This window comes from Anoplopoma fimbria, chromosome 17, assembly GCF_027596085.1.
Source record: "Anoplopoma fimbria isolate UVic2021 breed Golden Eagle Sablefish chromosome 17, Afim_UVic_2022, whole genome shotgun sequence".
Classification (NCBI taxonomy): domain Eukaryota; kingdom Metazoa; phylum Chordata; class Actinopteri; order Perciformes; family Anoplopomatidae; genus Anoplopoma; species Anoplopoma fimbria.
Window position 1 is genome coordinate 15,539,785 of NC_072465.1, and position 17,805 is coordinate 15,557,589.

At 40.7% G+C, this 17,805-nt stretch overlaps 4 protein-coding genes across 4 annotated transcripts; 3 read left to right on the forward strand and 1 right to left on the reverse strand.

The window, feature by feature from the left end:
- The first annotated feature begins 2,853 nt into the window (after window positions 1-2,853).
- LOC129105469 (olfactory receptor class A-like protein 4) lies at window positions 2,854-4,960 on the forward strand. The gene is made up of 4 exons (XM_054616509.1): window positions 2,854-3,096; window positions 3,370-3,633; window positions 4,374-4,619; window positions 4,748-4,960. The coding sequence occupies exons 1-4, from the start codon at window positions 2,854-2,856 to the stop codon at window positions 4,958-4,960; spliced, it is 966 nt and encodes a 321-aa protein (XP_054472484.1).
- A 1,267-nt stretch (window positions 4,961-6,227) lies between these two features.
- On the reverse strand, window positions 6,228-7,424 carry LOC129105463 (olfactory receptor class A-like protein 4). The gene is made up of 2 exons (XM_054616501.1): window positions 7,338-7,424; window positions 6,228-7,250 (listed from the first exon to the last, which is right to left on the reverse strand). The coding sequence occupies exons 1-2, from the start codon at window positions 7,422-7,424 to the stop codon at window positions 6,228-6,230; spliced, it is 1,110 nt and encodes a 369-aa protein (XP_054472476.1).
- A 2,300-nt stretch (window positions 7,425-9,724) lies between these two features.
- fndc10 (fibronectin type III domain containing 10) lies at window positions 9,725-10,837 on the forward strand. The gene is made up of 3 exons (XM_054617662.1): window positions 9,725-9,771; window positions 10,111-10,332; window positions 10,453-10,837. Exons 1-3 carry the CDS (start codon window positions 9,725-9,727, stop codon window positions 10,835-10,837), a joined length of 654 nt encoding a protein of 217 aa, XP_054473637.1.
- Window positions 10,838-12,718: 1,881 nt separating this feature from the next.
- Window positions 12,719-17,608, forward strand: ssu72 (SSU72 homolog, RNA polymerase II CTD phosphatase). The gene is made up of 5 exons (XM_054616512.1): window positions 12,719-13,015; window positions 13,954-14,097; window positions 15,837-15,976; window positions 16,172-16,290; window positions 16,643-17,608. Exons 1-5 carry the CDS (start codon window positions 12,936-12,938, stop codon window positions 16,742-16,744), a joined length of 585 nt encoding a protein of 194 aa, XP_054472487.1. The 5' UTR covers window positions 12,719-12,935; the 3' UTR covers window positions 16,745-17,608.
- The last annotated feature ends 197 nt before the right edge of the window (window positions 17,609-17,805 follow it).

Sequence of the window (17,805 nt, forward strand, 5' to 3'; positions counted from 1 at the left end):
CTTAATTCCTGCAATTATGTTCATAAATAACGGGTTTGGTTCATTAGAGGAAGTGTAATTTCCCATTTGTCTGTCTCTTGTCTCTGATAGATTGCAGCCAGTGGGGTTAACGACCACAGTCTGCAGCAATCAGGCAGCTGGAGCAAAAAAGTTGGTGAAATCAAGCATTTTGAGTGCTGGATGAACTAGATTACTTGCGCAGGACTGAATATTATTATGAACATCATTATAAAAGGCTTTATCACATAACCCCAGCTCTCCGTCCTCACAATGGCTAAGAAAAATCTGACAGAATTATTCATTTTTATCATAAATCTGGCAGTAAGTCTGCCCACCAAAACAATACACATTTGTTCCAATAGTTAGTTTCTGACATTTAGTCTGACAGGCACATAAGCTGCAGAGTATGCAATTATTATTTATCATTATGATTATAGCCTACTCTTAAAATGTACTGTTACATAAGTACAGGTGTATTTGCTTGAAATTATATAAAACTGGTCTCCTTCCTGCAAGTATTCAACGTTTTTAAGTGTGCAATGTGTAGGATCTGGCCAGAATGTTTGTTTAAACATTCAAAAAATGAACTAACACTATCAACAGAATGTTAAGAGGTTAGTGTTGACGTTATGTCAAAGTAGTCTATGTATTGTTTGCAGAGATATCTAGTAAATGAGCATGGATACAAGCTAGGCCCGGCCCGTTCTGTCTTTTAATACCACTTGTACCTCAAGAGGCACAATAGTGAGTCACTGTAGCATTCAGTCGTTCCTCAGTTTAACATGAGAGGACAACGAAGTAGAGTTGCCATGAGGGAAAAGAGGGTTAAAAGAGGAAATGTCACTGCATCATATACCGTCATACCATTGAGGAACAACACATGCACAACAAAATCCTACTCTGCACATGCCGAAAGGCTCACTAGCTTTGAGAATTGTAGAGGTAAAGCTATGTAATTAAAAATGCAAGCACCCTGATAAACTGCGACCTCACCTGCTAAAAGGCAGAGACGATGTGGTTTTTGTAAAGCATGAATAGAAAATTGCATTTCATGTTATCAGCACTTCTGATCAGAGTAAATTGCATACTGTATCTGCATCATGTCTCTGTACTCTGCATAGTGCTCATACGTGTTAATTGCTGATAGCAAATATGTACAGTGAATATATTTTTCTAATTAGTTGTTTTGTATTTGCTACTGAAATGATGGCCAGGTTTGTCTGGTAATATGTTAATGTTGGAAGGTAATAGAACTAAACTAAAATGTTTAGTCCTCTTTAGTATTTGGTTGTTTATGGGGCCATCTAGTGTCGGTTGGCTGCAATCAGACATTGCTGACTGAATAAATGGTGAGCTTCATGTCTTCTTGTTACCTGACATAAATTACCTTTTAAGCATAATTAGAGTTTTTTTCTATTATATTTTATAACAACACTTGAGCACACAAAAACCTGTTAATGAAATATATTTATCCTGCATGGTTAGAATGAAATGGATAACACAAAAAACACGTTTTAGAGGGTCTTAAAATTACAATGAATCTAATTTGTGTTCAAATATTAGTAAAGACATTGGTGTGTTTCATGTTTATGCAGCAGTGACAATAAAGGACAGGGAAAACCAAAATGCAGTTGCTGTTTAAGGTATTGCTGAATGTCTTGCACACGCAACCTAAATAAATCACTGTAACATTGAAGAAAGGCAAATTACTTGTTTGATATAGTGTGAATTTGTTTTTTTACACCTTGCAACACCTTGACAGCACATACAACACACATCCATACATTTATTTAATAGTTGATGTTACTGATCTCCACACCCAATTGTTTAGTTCAGTTTAAATAATGTTTGTTAAAAATCTCCTGCATGAAATACTCCCTTTGTCACAATTGCAGTTTGTGATAAATGGGGGCTTGTACAGGATATGAATGTAGAACCTGTCTCATCCAAAGCGAGAATCATATCTTTGGCTGGAAACTTTCACAAAAGCACATCAAGTCTAGTTAGTGGAAATATAGCCAGATTTGTTTTGCTACTTCATGTGACAAATAGGGGTTTAATCATTGTTACATTAGTGACCACTTGAATAAGTGACCATGGTGGTTTGTGAATGCTAAATGAGAAGGGGAGGGACAACACCATTTGATTTACTTCTAGAGAACTGGTTTGACGGTAAACTGATTTATTTCAATGAAGGAACTTGTGTAATTGGTTATTGGGTTGTAGTTTTTATTGGCGCCCATGTCTGACCTGGTGACATACAGTCAAATCATAAGTTACATAGTGCTATCAAATTGCTAAAAACACAGTCACAAGCACTACTTCCCATGCACACAATCAAAAAGGCTTCAACTACCAAGAGGATGATTGAGAAACGAATCAAGTTGCAAAGAAAGCACATTTCATTCAGGTACGCTGATTAATCTCCTGTGGTTCATTAACACACGCCTGAAGATCCCCAAGGCATAAAACATTGTGGGTGTTTTTTGGCTTTCTGACAGCCTAACAGGGATCGTCTCACCAGACCGTAGCACAGCGACACCTCTGCTGTCAGTTTTTTGTGGTGATGACACAGGTAGGACCACCTTCTTTTTTTATTGGCCCCAAGAGGAGTGTCTTAAGTTATCCGACTGCATCTGCAAAGATCAAGAAGCACAAAATACCACTGGGGTTAATATACTGGTGCATGATATGTTTGCAGGATGCTGGAGGATGGAAACTGAATTATATACATCTGACGAACATTAAATTGAGGATGAAACATGCTTAAAGACTTTACATTAGCTGTTAAAACTTCATAGACAAGGTTGTTTAGGAATGGCTGCAACGAACATGGAGGACGATGGAGAGACAATGCTTGTGGGAATGGGACTTCGTGTCTCTGTGTCACCTGTGCAAACTGCTTTTTACATCATCCTGGTGCTTCTGGGCGTCCTGGGTAATTCCGCTGTTGTTGGGGTGATTGGTAAGGGAGTATTAACGGACCATGCTGGGGGACGTAACTCGGACATCATCATCATTAACATGGCACTGTCTAACCTGCTAGTGTCTCTGATGAGGAACATACCACTTGTCATCTCCGACATCGGACTCGAGGTACGTGTGCTTTAAAATCAATGTTTTTTAAGATTGACCCTTTTGTTAATTTAAAAGATATGTTGATTTCTTGAGTGTACATTTTGACAAGGTTTTGTCTAAGTAGTATGCGTTTGCCCCAAAGAATCTACAGCAGCTAAAACGTGTATTAAACAGAAGCTGAATAAAGTAAGGTTGGTGAACGAGACCTCTTTGTATCTCCAGGAGAGAAATGTGAGTACAGGATATTAGTGAGGAAATTATTTAATATGCACCGGCCTCTTTCTTTTACAGCTGTACTCTTCGAAAGAGTGGTGTCAGGTCCTCATGGGTGTCTGGGTGTGGCTGCGATCGGTCAATGTTTGGTCAACGCTCTTCCTCAGTGCTTTCCACCTCCAGACGTTGAGGCGTGTGGCTCCTAACAGTGGGAGCCGTAACGGGCCCCGGGTCCTTCCTAAGACCCTACTGCTGAGTCTGGCCCTCATCTGGCTTCTCAACTTTGTTTACTCCATTCCTGCTCATATCTTTTCCACTAACGGGGACGTGAACAGCACAGAGGTGAGAGCCTGCTGCAACAGGAGGCTGCATTATCTTAAGTTAAAGCATGTCAGTTTTTTTTATACAAATCATGTACACTTTACACCACAGCTTCATTTTGTGCACCATGCTACTTGTTTTAGAAATGTTAGTATACTTTTTTCTATTCGAGGCTGGTGTCCATTCATTTCTGTAGGGGATGAAAACTCAATGCACTTTTGAAACCCGCATTCATTAGCCCATCTCAGTAAACAAGTTTGCATTTGTTTTTATTAAAGTTACATTGTCATAATGAAACAACATTAGTAATATGAGGTTAATTTAATGCTGACTTTAAAGTTAAGCTGCATTACCAAATGATTATGTAAAATTGACAAAACAAATGTGCAGACCTTTTCAATTAGACAACTCCCTTGAGATGATTTCAGAAAATGGTGAGTAAAAATATTACAAATATCCAAGGAGTTAAAACCAAAAACACTGTAATAGTCGTTTAAAGTTTTGAGAATTGTTCTGTGATGAGAAAATAACAAGTAAAATCCCTAAAACAACAAAATTTGATATAGAAAAAATGTTACACTGGACAAAGTGTTGCGGAAAGTCCTCAAATCGTGTAGATTAGCAATACTAGTGTAATAATGCTGTGTCAGAAGTAGATTTCCCTTTTGATATGGAGAAAATTACTCTCCATAGGTTGCTAACTAAATGTTTGTTCCACCCTCTTCCTCCTCCATCCCTCTATCTTCCTCCTCCTCTCTCAGACCCTGATGCTGGTGAGCAGCACAACGCGCCCCCTGCTGGGCTGTGTGTGGAACTTTCCCTCCAGCTACAGTGGTCTGGCCTATGCAACCACATCGATGGTGATCCATGAAACTATTCCCATAATCCTAATGGCCTTCACCAACCTGGGCTCCCTTTACACACTCTACACCCACAGCAGGGTGCGGAGGTCAGCGAAGGATGCACCGGTCATAAAACGGGTGCCTGCTGAGAGACGAGCAGCCAAGGTGAGGAAGACGAGGGTGGAAGGGGGAGGCTTTTTGGTTGTGAAGAGTTTACCAGAAGCTATGTTCGTCATGAAGATGGGTAGTGAATAGGTCACTTCCCTAATTCATTGTATTGTGTGTTTCTCCAGGTGATTCTCACTCTCATAATGCTCTTCATAGCATCGTGGGGAACCAGCATTATCTCTGTCAACTATTTCAACTACAACAGGGGCTCCTCAGCAGAGTTTCTTCTGGTCATTGCTCGTTTTGCCAACATCATCTTCATTGCAATGTCACCTGCTGTTCTGGCAATTGGCCACCGGGGGCTACGTTCTTTCCTCAAGTCTATCCTCTCTCACTGACGGATCCCCTGTGCAGCACACACATAAACTGCTTATCATTAACTATTATTTGTATCACAAAAAACCCCCATTTAAACCTTCCTTAATAAGTGTGTGACTGTGGTTGGACTGATGGACTCAATGGAAAGTAATTTAGGTTACAAGGATTTGTGCTACATGGCCCAATTATTGAAGTCTAAACAAATAGTCAAACTGAAACTACATAAATATATACCAGAACCAATGAATAAGTTGATATTGCATGAGTTGCACTGCCAATATCTGGGTCTAACATGTTGCTGTTTCTGTTCAGTGTAGAATGAATGTCATTTGAAAGCAAAATCAAATTGTCTGTAGCCAACAATGCTATTTGAATGCTATATATATGCCGATATATATATATACACACACATATATATATGTGTAGCCTACTGTAGTTTATGTATACTTTTCCTAAACAGAACTGCGACTGAAAACTGATTTTTTTTTTAAAAACAAACAGCATATTAAGTCACCTAAGTGTAAAAAATAGGCCTCTCACAGAAAACAAACCACAGTCTCCTGGGTGAAAATCCTGAGTTTGACCCACTCATCGACCACAACCTACTTCACAGACATACTCTGTTACCCTTTATACTACTCATACTATCACTACTACTATTATATTTTTTCTGAAATGTTTCAGTCAGCTCATTATTGCTAAATTAAGGCCATATTCAACTTGGCTGGGTGTGAATAGACCGAAAGCTGCCATGTGATTATCATCCGGGTGCAAATAATAAATCCCTAAAATAAACTCATAGCAACTCTAAACTTCCAAGTTTTCTCTTGTTTTTGTGTTAATTTTTTTTTAAAGATTTTGTCTTTGGCGTAGATCGGACTGGCTTTGAGCCATTAGAAAGTTTTTATTCTTGACTGTGAAGCCTACGGAGACATTGTACCTGATATTGGCTTTATTTATTAGAATTTATCTCAGCTCAAAAGAAACAACAAAGAAGCAATGATACATTGGATTGGATCAAATAGTTCCAACAATAAAAGAAACCAGATCCCCTGCTTGATTACACTGTAATGATTTCTGACCTAGCCAAGATACTGTGTCTCACTTTGACTTGCATTAAATGGCTTGAAATATCTAAAAAAGCTAAAATAATACAGTGTTGTCTGGAGGAAACATGCAGTATGGTGCCTATGATTAAAATTGATGACACATCCGTGCACATTTTTGGTAGACATTTTAATATTTCTTTCAGTATTTAAGCATCAATACAGTCATACTTTACTTCCATCACTTGTCTGCTTGAGCTTTCTCCTTCACTTTTATGACCTCCCTCTCTTTTTGAACAATAAAAACAGTTTGTTTTCCCCTCTTTCCTTTAGTCTTTGGGGATTTAACCCCTTCTTCAGTGTCCTCCTTGTGGCATTTAAGAACTTTAGACCACATCAGGACCATACTCCTGATTCTCCTCCTCAGCTTACCGTGTCCCAGGGCCACCACCATGGGACTGAATCCTACAAACAGCGAGGCAGAGAAGTGGGCCACAGTCAGCAGCCCCTCAGCGTGGTGCCCCCCATCATGGTTGTAGTATGTCACCGCAGCAACCTGTAGCGCCCAGCAGACCACAAAGAGCGACACCAGCGACATGATTACATGAGCTGCTTTGCGTTCGGTGGACACGTGTTTGTCCTGCTCCCCGTGGTTTTCTCCCGACTCTCCCGCCGCGGTAACAGCTCGGATGTGTTTCGCCAGAGCATGAAGTGTGGCCAGGTTAGTGCAAACCATCAGCACCAGCGGCAACACTTCATTAAGTACGAGCGAGGAGGAGGCGAAGGCTGAACCCTGTTGGTCTGAGGGGAACTCCCAGACACAGCCCAGAAGTGGCCTGGTGGTGCAGCTGATCACCATCAGCTCCACAGTGAAGTTGCCATGAACATGAGTGCTATATATGAGAGCTGGAATTGAGAAGGCCAGGTTTGCCCCCCACACCAGACCCAGAACAGTCCAAACCCGCCGTCTCTCCCTCTGCTGTGCGAGAGGTCCAAAGGCCACGTGCTGTCGCCTCAGGGTGGTGCAGTGGAAGACGCTGAGTGCCAGGGTCACCCAACAGCCCACAGCTCGCCACCACACCCACAGCAGCATGAAGATTCGGCACCATCCCGGAGACAGAGACACGTCCAAGCCCAGGTCGGACACAAAGATGGGCACTGTGCGGAAGAGTGAGGTCAGCAGGTTGGCCAGCGACAGGTGCACCAAAATAGTGTCAGAGGGAGGGAGTCTCCGAGACGGACTCTCCACGGCTGACTGAAACACCTGAGAGTACGAGGAAGACACACTGAGAACAATCCTACACAAGACATCCAGCTCAATCAACAGATAAACGTCTCTATATTATCTCACCACATGGATGACCAGGATGTTTCCCAGGATGCCAGAGAAGACCAAGAGACCAAACAAAATAGCTTCTACAGTGAGGACCTCTGACATGTCATCGTCCTCTGCATGGCGACATAGCTTGCTTTTTCTTTGTGCTAAGTATGTGTGTGAGATTCAGAGTGAAACATCAAGGCTTCACGTGAACTACTACCGCTGGTGATGGTCCTCATGTCGTTTTATATATGCACACACAGATAAACAAATAGATTTGTCACGCAGATGGTTTTATCTCTGCTGACCGGGCTCAAAGTCAATTTAACCCTAATATGTTGACGCTTAGAGTCTTCACGCAGAGGCAAGCATTTTCCATGGTTTATTTCCGCATCACCAAACAACTGCAAATGCAACGCTGTCTCTTGACCTAAATGATCGCATCAACAGGTGTGGGTCGCTGTTATTTGTTCTTAAATTTGTACTTAACTCTGCTGTGGTAACACATGTTGTGAAGGTGAGTCTGCTCATTTATTTTCCAGTGATCATTCTTAATGTTCCATAGTTTATAAAAAGTATCAGACCATTAGACGAACTATTAACTGCAGATCACGCAGACCTAACCAATTACCCTGTAAGACCTTTAAGGGACAGGTAGAGCTAAGTCGGTCCCACTGACGCAGCATTTTCTCCTATTAGTCAGCTCTTCATTCTCTCCCTTGGTACTAATTGTTTACTGAGTTGTCAAGTTTCTCTCTTGTCATGAGGCAATTATTGCTTTGGATAAACCCACATAAGCACGGCTTAATTAAATGTATTATGGAGAACAATACATCTTGATCAAAAACAATGTTTCCATTGTGTGTGAAATTAAACTTGATTTTTTATTCCTACTGATCATTAAAGGTGCTCTTTGTTCATGATGATTTTATACAAAGAACATAAGGCTATAACCTAATTCAACAATGGTTAAGTATACCTGTATCATGACCTCTCTAATGCCCTTTATGTAAGATTGCTGCGTCTAAAGGGAATATAAAAAAATGATAGCGACACCTGTACTATACTGCCGTCTGATAAACTAAGCCTTTGTGAGTATTATCATTTCTGATGAAGCTGTCAGACAGGTCTTGGTGTACTTTAGTGCTAACTTTTGAGGCTATAGTGTGAATATGCTTTTTAAGTGTTTCTGTTAACAACATCAGAGGGGTGGATGAAATTACCTGAAGATCTCCTGTAACTCCATACAGTACAACACAAACTACTATCCCCACCCTCTTCTTATGAACAACAAATTTACTGAAATAGATTTAACCTATGAAACAATATGCAGCAACCACTTTATATCTTGCGTTTGAAAGCCCTGTTGTGAAAATTAGAGAATTTAGCATCTATATTTTTATCTTGTCGATTTCTACCATTTGCAAATTTGTATTACTAAACTATATAAACTATGAAAATGTATAAATGAAGATTGGCATCAGCGAATGCCAGGCATCCAAAAGTGAGGGCAGAAACGCATCAGATGCAACCATCAATGGCAAATAATACAGAATTTGCTCTAGTTTACAGAAAGCATAAATAAAGTCAGTAGTCCTTATCAATAAATGACATGACACCATTTTCAAACACTAAAGCATTTCAAAACTCCAATCATAAAATGTTAGCTGTGACCTTTTGAGTCAATTTTGATGTGAATCAACACTAATTCTTTTGATTTTTCCATGTTAGCAAAATAAGTAAAATTGATGATTATAGAATACAAAAATTGCTTTCAATGTTTTCAAAGCTATCTTCTTTTGAGATGGGTTTGAGGTGTGTAAGTAGATGCTATTTGCACCGGTGGAACTAAAAGCTGCTCTGTGGGTGCGGGGGACCTGCGGGTGGGCAGCAGAGGTTTAAACCTCCATCCGTCAGCGGTGAGAGGACTCTACTTCTTGTCTATTTATTGACAGACACCTGAAGCATAGTGTGGGATGATGACTCACAGCCGACTGATGATGGCTACAAATATGTTGTGCACGCACCCACGCTCCCAAGCACACCACGCCGCGCGCTCCCCTACGTGCACACGAGAACAGCATTCATCAAAGCCTTTACGTCGACCCGGGCAGGAAGAAGCGGGTCTGATGATGGCACGATAGCCGGGTCCTCTCGTCCCACCGAAACCAGTAAGTCATTTTTTTTATTTTTTATAAATGCCTGTGAGTCGAAAGCTGCACTGGCACGACTTGTATCACCGTTTATGCTTCATTAACTTCATCCTGCAAGCTCATCCAAGGTCATACTCGGATCTATTACTGACAGGCCGGCCGCATGACTAAATGTTATTTCTGTCGCAGATGCATCCCCGCTCCTTGTGGACGAGCTGTCCTGTTTCACACGGATTTCGTCGTGTGAACTGAGGCAGGGCTGATCTTATGGCGGACACCAGCCTGCCTCTGTACCATCGCCCGTCTGATCCACTGTGAGAGAAAAGAATTCGACTTGAGATGAAAAGCCAACAACGACCATCACTGCTCGCCTTATCGGCACTACTGCTCTGCACATTACAGCAGACAGCTGGGACCAGAAGATTTCATCGGAGCAGCTCTGCATCATCAACAACAACAACACCATCCCCATCAGAGGCTGCTGGCAGGAATGATTTGGGGACCCAAAACTGGCTAAAACAGACCAACATTAGTTCTAGCTCTGGCAATCACCACTATAAAAGTAGGCCATCACTAAAGCGAAAAGAGGTAACAGGTCAGGTGAATAGCTTCTCTTTCAACAACAGCGATATTACTAATGTGATATCTGAAAGATCTGGTTGGGCACCGACCTGGAGCCCGGAGGAAGGGGCGGCACCACTGTGTGCCTACCGAGTGATTGAGGGAGGCATTGGGGGGCAGCTGTGTTTTCGACACACACTGTTTGGGTACAAGTGTCGTAAGGGAGACTGCAGGACAGTGGTGTCATTGGGGAATCTGGTGGCAAATATTCTTTCCAATGGCAGCGTACTGTTACAGTGGACCCGTGAGGGTGAGTCCTCCACTACCGGACGAGACATAAAGACAAAAGAGACTGCAGCTGCTCAGAAGAGCAGTGGGTATCCAGGGACAAATTTAACAAAAGAGGAAACTCAAATATCAAACACTGTTTTCAGTGGCCGACGCCACAGGCGGGGAGGCTACGAGTTAAGCTGCTGGTGGAATGGAAGCTACACTCAGTTTGAGTGTGCTGGTGTCCATCTTGGGTCCAGCTGCAGGGACTTCCTCCTGACTGAGCTGCATGAGAACATCCCCTACCGCATCTGCCTGCGAAACCTGGTCCGCTCCAATGCAGCTCCAAAGGCAGACCAGCGGGAATGTGTTGAGTTTACCCTGCCGCCGTCTGGGATGCAGGACATTGTGATCGCCATGACAACGGTTGGGGGAGCTATTTGCGTGATGCTGGTCATCATCTGCTTGCTGGTGGCATACATCACAGAAAACATCATGAGCCCCACGACACAGCACACATACTCCTACCGCACCCACTCACGTCACTGATGTGACACTGAATCCAAGATGCACTGTTAAATAACACAGCGTACATTTAACATCCATGATGACCATATCTAATCCCACATTCATAGCCACTCACTGTCAATAATATTTACTTTCCAATCAGCCACATACTGATATACACAACCTGTTATGACTGAAATTAAGCACAAACTACTGTGGCTCTGCAATTAACACGTCTTGTCAACCTCTGCGAGGACGCACTAAACCAAAAGTACTGATAAACTGCATTAACTACCATACAGTAGTTTACTGTGTTATGTTTTTGTTCAAGGTTGTCTGTGATTGAGTTTGTCAATCTGTATGCTGGCAGCATTTTATACAGCAATACAATTAACGAATGGATGAAATGGCTTTTAGTGCATCAGAAACAACAGTTTTTGCTAAATGTGCAACCCGTGAAGTGTCCAGACATGTGCTGTCCTTGCTGTGACACAGGAAAATAAAACTTTACTGAATTAATTTTTTCTCCACTTGACTAAAACCATCCCATCATCTATTTTAGCTTTTAAGTCTGCCTATGTATTTGTACCATTTTGTGAAGGGCAATACAATCTGGTGTACAATCTCTACTGTGCCAAACATCTTGAGTTAGAATGAATTTATGTCCTGCTGTCAGTCAATAAAGTACCATGAGGTAATTTGTAATACTTTACAGCTGTCCTTGTTTTTCTCCTTGTTTCACATCCCTGGACAAGTTTCAAGGATCATCAACAGACAGGAATTCAAAATATATGCACTGTATAAACACGAACCCTCCTTATAGCTGTCTGATGCAGGTCAGTCACTGGGGCTTGACCCGAGGTCTGTGTGTTTCTGGATGGTTAAACTGATATGTATAGTTGTTTGAAAAGGATGTAATGTCAAGATATGCATCATCATAGAGCTCAGCTCTAGATAAGATGAAACAATGAATAAGTCCAGTGGGAAGAATCTACACACCGAAAGCACAATATGACATAGTTAAACAAAAAACAAAAAAACAATACTGCCATAACATACTGTGCAGATGCAGTAACATCCACATGAATGCTGGGGATATAGACAACCTCATCAAAATCAAGGACGTAGATTTTATTATTTGAAAGAGAAGCATGCAGTTTTCTTTTCACTTCTACTTTTTCTACTAATACTACTGAATTATGGATAAAGATACTAACGCAAACTAAACACCAAAATGTTGGTATTGAACACAAATGGAAGGGGAAAATATATATTATCAAAAATAGCATATTGTGTACACCCTATGTCTACAACCCTGTAAACACATTGTCAACTTGTATTAGTTAAGAGGTTATTGTAATGCACATATATTACCTATTATTTTTCATAGTTCTTTATGTATATTTTTTCAAATGAATCTAAGATATATATATATATATGTACAGTACCAGTCAAAAGTTTGGACACACCTTCTCATTCAACTACTTTGAAGAATCTAAAATATAAAACATATTCTGGTTCGTTGAGCATTTGTTTGTTTACCACATAATTCCATATGTGTTCATTCATAGTTTGGATGTCTTCAATATTAATCTACAATGTAGAAAAAAAATATAAAATAAAAATAAAGAAAAACCATTGAATGAGAAGGTGTGTCCAAACTTTTGACTGGTACTGTATATATAAAAAAGACATTATAATATCTAAAGTATTCTAATTCTTATGATGTAATTTGCATTTTGCACTATATTGTTCCAGCTGGTTCAGTATTTTCTTCTCTCATCCTTCACTGCGTTTGATTAGGAATCCCAACGGGCTCCTAAAAAGTGTGTTCTCATGGCCACAGCCTTTATATTTATCGACGTCACACCTACGTCATCTCCTGACAAGTAGGAGACTCCGCCTACAAATGACATCACCTCATAAAGCCGTAGCTCCCCAACGCGCCGCCGCCATTTTAACTTCCTGCATCACAAGAAGACGAGCAATTCGCACAGTATTTGTACTCGAAACGTTTTCTCTTATTCAGTGTATCAAAAGGGGTCCGTCTCGTTTGTTGTTTCCTCACACCTATCGCTCAAACCACATCTGTTTAGTTTCTGACAGATTGTATCGGTTAGTATTCAGCCGGAGAGTCGCGATGCCGAGCCACCCGCTGCGTGTAGCGGTGGTGTGCTCGAGCAACCAGAACCGCAGTATGGAAGCGCACAGTATCCTCAGGTAAAGACGAGCCGCCGGGAGGAAGCACACAAACAAACAAACAAAAGGAAAAAAAACCACCGTGAAGTGAACCCAGTCTGTGCGGGGTGGAGCCGTGTGTGAGCCGGTCCGTCGGGCCTCAGCGCGGCTAACAATGGACGCGCTCCTTTCGGGCGTCGCACCGGCGCCTCGTCCTGCTCTGAACGCTGGTTCCTCACTAGGTTTCAGGTTCTGGGGTCGCCTGAAGTAAATACTCACACAGATTTAGTTTTTATACAGATTGAAGGTTTTCAGTGTACCGGCCCCAAGTTGTGTGTTTTTTATTTATTTTTTTCTCCCACATGTTGGCTGGAGCGCCCCCTTTAGGGAACAGTCCGGAAGGGAGCAGCTGCAGCTTGTGCAACTTCAGATCAGATCCCTTAGTCACACACACACACACACACACACACAAACACCATGTAGAGAGGTTACGTAGGTTTATTAGCGTTAGAGCCAGAGGTGTGTGCTGGTTTGGGACTGTCAGACATGTCACATGTTCACATCTCACTCCCTAATGGCAGATTGTTTTTCTTATTGGAAAGCAGATGAAGATGGCATCCGGGGAACTGCAAACAACTTCTTTTTTTTTTTTTTTTTTTTTTTGCTGAAGAATTTTTCTATATTACGTATAAAGTTAATCTTTTATGTAGTGGCGACGAGGTAAAATGGCCCTATGCACTTTGGGCGTTCAATGATTTCTTACTTCAGCCTGTGGCATAAAACAGGACCATGTTATATATTTAATTTAAATATTGTCTTACTGAGGAGGCAATTTGAAAATCTGACTTTATTGGTTACCCTTTTACTTAATACTGACGCTGAGGACTGTATTCTGCTCCTATCTAATGTTTTCTTGTGTCCAATTTTTATTCCAGATGTGGTATTTAATTTCCATTTCTTGTCCTTTTTCATCTTTGCAGCAAACGTGGATTTGATGTGCGTTCATTTGGGACAGGGTCTCATGTGAAGTTACCCGGTCCTGCCCCGGATAAACCAAATGTGTATGACTTCAAAACGACATATATACAGATGTACAACGACTTGGTCCGCAAGGACAAGGAACTGTATCCCCTTCTCACTCACATTTCCACACACGCAGACATGGCCCATGTACCGGTACACGTAAGGTGTTTAGATATTAGGGATGGTGTTTGAACGGCACAGCAGATGGGACTGCAACGATGAGTAAATCACATGCAGGGATTTAAAAATGTGTTGAGGATGTATGCTTTATTAAACCCATGATATACAGGGGTGCACATTGCAATACAACAGTAAGTAAAAATTGGTTAAGATCATACGTTTTTCATGAGGCAATCAGATTTCGACTGATACTCACTTTTAAAACCCTAGTTTACATTGTTAAATGTATTTATTTGTAGGGGTTTTCATGTTACCACTGTTCTTCCCTGCAAGTGTAGTTTCCCTGTTTTCAATACGTAAATCTTTTCCCCATCATTAAAACTGATATTTTTGCAGTTTGAGTAACAACAGGTCGCTAGACAGAACATTTACAGGTTCACTTGTTAATTTCTGTTATTGTTAAACTTACCTGCTGGTGCATCAGTAATTAATTTTGTAAAACCGAAGGGTGAACGTAAGCAGAAATCTAACCACAGGAGAACTCTATTAGCAAAGATAAACAGTGGTGACAAGAAGACAACAGACTGAAACAGGGCATTTACCAAAGTTTGTCAACACAAACATCAAGAAGCCTGTAATTTGTTGGAGATTGAGTCATAAACATTGTAATAGTGAGTGATTTCAACCGCATTTTCTTTCCACGTACATCAATTGTCTCAGAAACGTGTTAATCAAACTTATTGTTTTTGTCAATAAGTACTGACTGGTGGTACTTTTTTGGTTGATACAATTCAAAGAACCCATGTTTTCTATTAGCAGTTTAATGTTAAAACTGCTCCCCTTGAATATTTTAAGGCTTCTTTTAGCTCATTTTTCTTCAGGTAATTGCTTCGTCTCATTAAAGAATAGGTGAATTGTAGGACTATTCTTAGGTTAAATAGTCTTTGTGGAAATCGTGGTTTAAAAGTAAGACAGATGTGTTTAATCAAAGTTCTACTTGCTGATATGACTGTATTGCAGGTGTACATTTTGCCAACCCACGGTAGGTTGTCTGTACTGAATTGTAAACTAGCTTCCTTTTTAAAATCCGAATGTATTATGAATAGATGATGTACATGATGCCTCTTTGCAACTATTACTGCAATTATTTGTTGTATTCTTGCAACTTTGCATGGATTTCTTAAAATATAGTGCACTATTGCGGACAATTCACCATGGTGGTTGGTCTTTTTTTATTAATATATTTGGCAATGTCTTGCAGTATGGCCATGTAGTGACAGAGCAACATAGACTAATTTTAGAAACATGAAGGAATATTGGACAGAATACAACATCTGTATTAAGGACAACAAATGTCTGCTGGCCAATATCAGAATGGTTTGTGGATAACATCATAAAAGTTGAACATTTTACTGGGCATCGCCTTGAAATGCCATATGCGGTAGTTTTTCCAGTCAACACTAGAGGGTGCTGCAGTTCGTCTAAATCAAATACTTGATACCATTGAAGTATTTCCCCCACAATGCAAACAAAACAAGCAGTCTCATTCAGTCATGTATATCTTACTATTTCAGTTTCAGTCTATCTGGGTTGATAGGATTTTTCAGTCTTCCATTTATTCAATTCCCATCTCTGACAGCGTTATGAGTTGATAAAGTTGTATTACCATGGAAGTGTATCTCTCGCTCCTGCTTTGTTCCTTGACCTCCTAACTCTTCAGATACACACAGAACGGCATCCTACACATGCTGGACCGCAACAAGCGCATCAAATCAAAGCCGGAGCGCTTTCAAAACTGCAAGGACAATTTTGATCTGGTCATCACCTGCGAAGAGAGAGTCTATGACCAAGTGCTGGAGGGTGAGGCTTCTAATAAGAAATGTTTAAATACTGAGAGAATAAAGTTGATATTTCAGAGCCTCTTCCAAGTACTGATTTGTTACTACAACATTCTCACATTTTTGCCCCAAAATAATTTTGTATGCAGGCCAAATTTTCACTCCCAACACTTCTGACTGTGTGGCACACAATGTCTCTTTCATCTGTTTCATCCAGATCTGAATTCAAGAGAACAGGAGACTCTACAGCCTGTGCACGTCATCAATGTAGACATTCAGGATAACCACGAGGAAGCCACGCTGGGCGCCTTCCTCATCTGTGAGCTGTGTCAATGTGTGAGTGTCTCCTGCTGGGAATCTTAACTGCTGTTGGACACACTGAGGGCAGAGTACAACAAACATTCTGTTACCAAAGTCATTTATGACACTGTGGTTAATTATGAAAAATGATGCATTAAAATCTATACAGGAAAGTAATATGAATAAAATGGTCATTAGGTAGCCATAATCTGCAATCAACTACATTTCCAAAATTGGGGGTTCAGTGGTCACATAATGGAAATGCTGCCAATGCTACAAAAGGGTGCTATAGAATAAAATAAAATAAATCAGCTGGTTTGCAGATTGATATTGAATTGATCGGTGCAAATGAGTTGTGTTCTAACGCGTTCCTCCTCCACCCCTGCAGATCCAGCACACTGACGACATGGAGGATGAAATGGATGAGCTGATACAGGAGTTTGAGGAGAAGAGCAACAGGCCTTTTCTTCACACTGTCTGTTTCTACTGATACACAATAGAAATTTGCAATAAACACAGACCCGGATCACAAGCAATCAAACAGTAGTATATGGAGACACACACACACACACACACACGCACTTCTTACTCCTCGGTCATCTACAAAACCGTACATACACATTGTGTGCCTACACAGCCAAATTACACACACAGCTTTGGGTCAGGACCTAACAAATGGCTGCTGTTGGACATATTGGCGATGATGAGTTTTTTCCTCTATGCAGAGGACGGACTCGCTGCTCTCACTCTGCCTTTATTTCTCCGGATCAAGGTCAGGCCAAGGTCCTCCCTCCATCCCAGTTCAGTGAAATCACTCAACCATGTCTCCTCAGGGAGAGCCATAACACCCCCACCCCTGATGCAACAACTGCTTTACCAGTCACTCTGTTTTTGTTCAGTACAGCATATTAATGCTGATTGGAGTTTTCTCCAGATATATTATTGTATTTCATTTGAGCATATATGTCAAATTTTTATTCCTAACTTGGGACAGTGTAAATGGGGTTTCTTTGGGTAGGCAGGAGAATTAATTGAACTGAATGAGTGTTTTTTGTTTTTTTTGTGCAACCATGTGTTGTAGATTAGTTTGAATTAAGTTAAAGTGGATGGGCTAATAATGAATAACCAAACCTAGACCTCTCTGAGGCTCTCCGCCTGTGTGTTTCCAATATATTGTGTTGATTCATATTTAAACTCGGATATGCTGTCTTTCAGGGCATAGTACTTATTATTTTTTTCTCTTTTGTAAATGTTAAAGAATTCAAGCATTGTAATTATTTGCAAAATGCGAGCTCTGCTCAGAGTGCCTGATTTTTCTGTATGTACATATGAATCCTCTAAAGAAAGAAACATCTCTAAGAAACATGTAAAGTCTCTTTATTCGCTTCGTGATATTTATTGCATTAGTTCATGGTGCTTTCATGTAAGATGTAAAATGACTATTGTTATTAGCAATTTCACTATTGGCTTTCATTTACATCAATTAACCACCCAAGCAAACTATAGTCGCTTATATAGCAGATAGAAGCGCTGTTTTATTTAGCTGTAAAA

Excerpts from the sequence above, each read along its gene's own strand:
- fndc10 (XM_054617662.1), top strand. The coding sequence starts at position 9,725 with ATGGCGGACACCAGCCTGCCTCTGTACCATCGCCCGTCTGATCCACT. Across the intron at positions 9,772-10,110 it reads CATCGCCCGTCTGATCCACT|ATCTGGTTGGGCACCGACCT; the intron begins GTGAGAGAAAAG and ends GATATCTGAAAG. Across the intron at positions 10,333-10,452 it reads CAGTGGACCCGTGAGGGTGA|TGGCCGACGCCACAGGCGGG; the intron begins GTCCTCCACTAC and ends CACTGTTTTCAG.
- LOC129105463 (XM_054616501.1), bottom strand. The coding sequence starts at position 7,424 with ATGTCAGAGGTCCTCACTGTAGAAGCTATTTTGTTTGGTCTCTTGGTC. Across the intron at positions 7,251-7,337 it reads ACATCCTGGTCATCCATGTG|GTGTTTCAGTCAGCCGTGGA; the intron begins GTGAGATAATAT and ends TCGTACTCTCAG.
- ssu72 (XM_054616512.1), top strand. The coding sequence starts at position 12,936 with ATGCCGAGCCACCCGCTGCGTGTAGCGGTGGTGTGCTCGAGCAACCAG. Across the intron at positions 13,016-13,953 it reads GAAGCGCACAGTATCCTCAG|CAAACGTGGATTTGATGTGC; the intron begins GTAAAGACGAGC and ends TCATCTTTGCAG. Across the intron at positions 14,098-15,836 it reads GTCCGCAAGGACAAGGAACT|ATACACACAGAACGGCATCC; the intron begins GTATCCCCTTCT and ends CTAACTCTTCAG.
- LOC129105469 (XM_054616509.1), top strand. The coding sequence starts at position 2,854 with ATGCTTGTGGGAATGGGACTTCGTGTCTCTGTGTCACCTGTGCAAACT. Across the intron at positions 3,097-3,369 it reads TCTCCGACATCGGACTCGAG|CTGTACTCTTCGAAAGAGTG; the intron begins GTACGTGTGCTT and ends TTTCTTTTACAG. Across the intron at positions 3,634-4,373 it reads GGGACGTGAACAGCACAGAG|ACCCTGATGCTGGTGAGCAG; the intron begins GTGAGAGCCTGC and ends CTCCTCTCTCAG.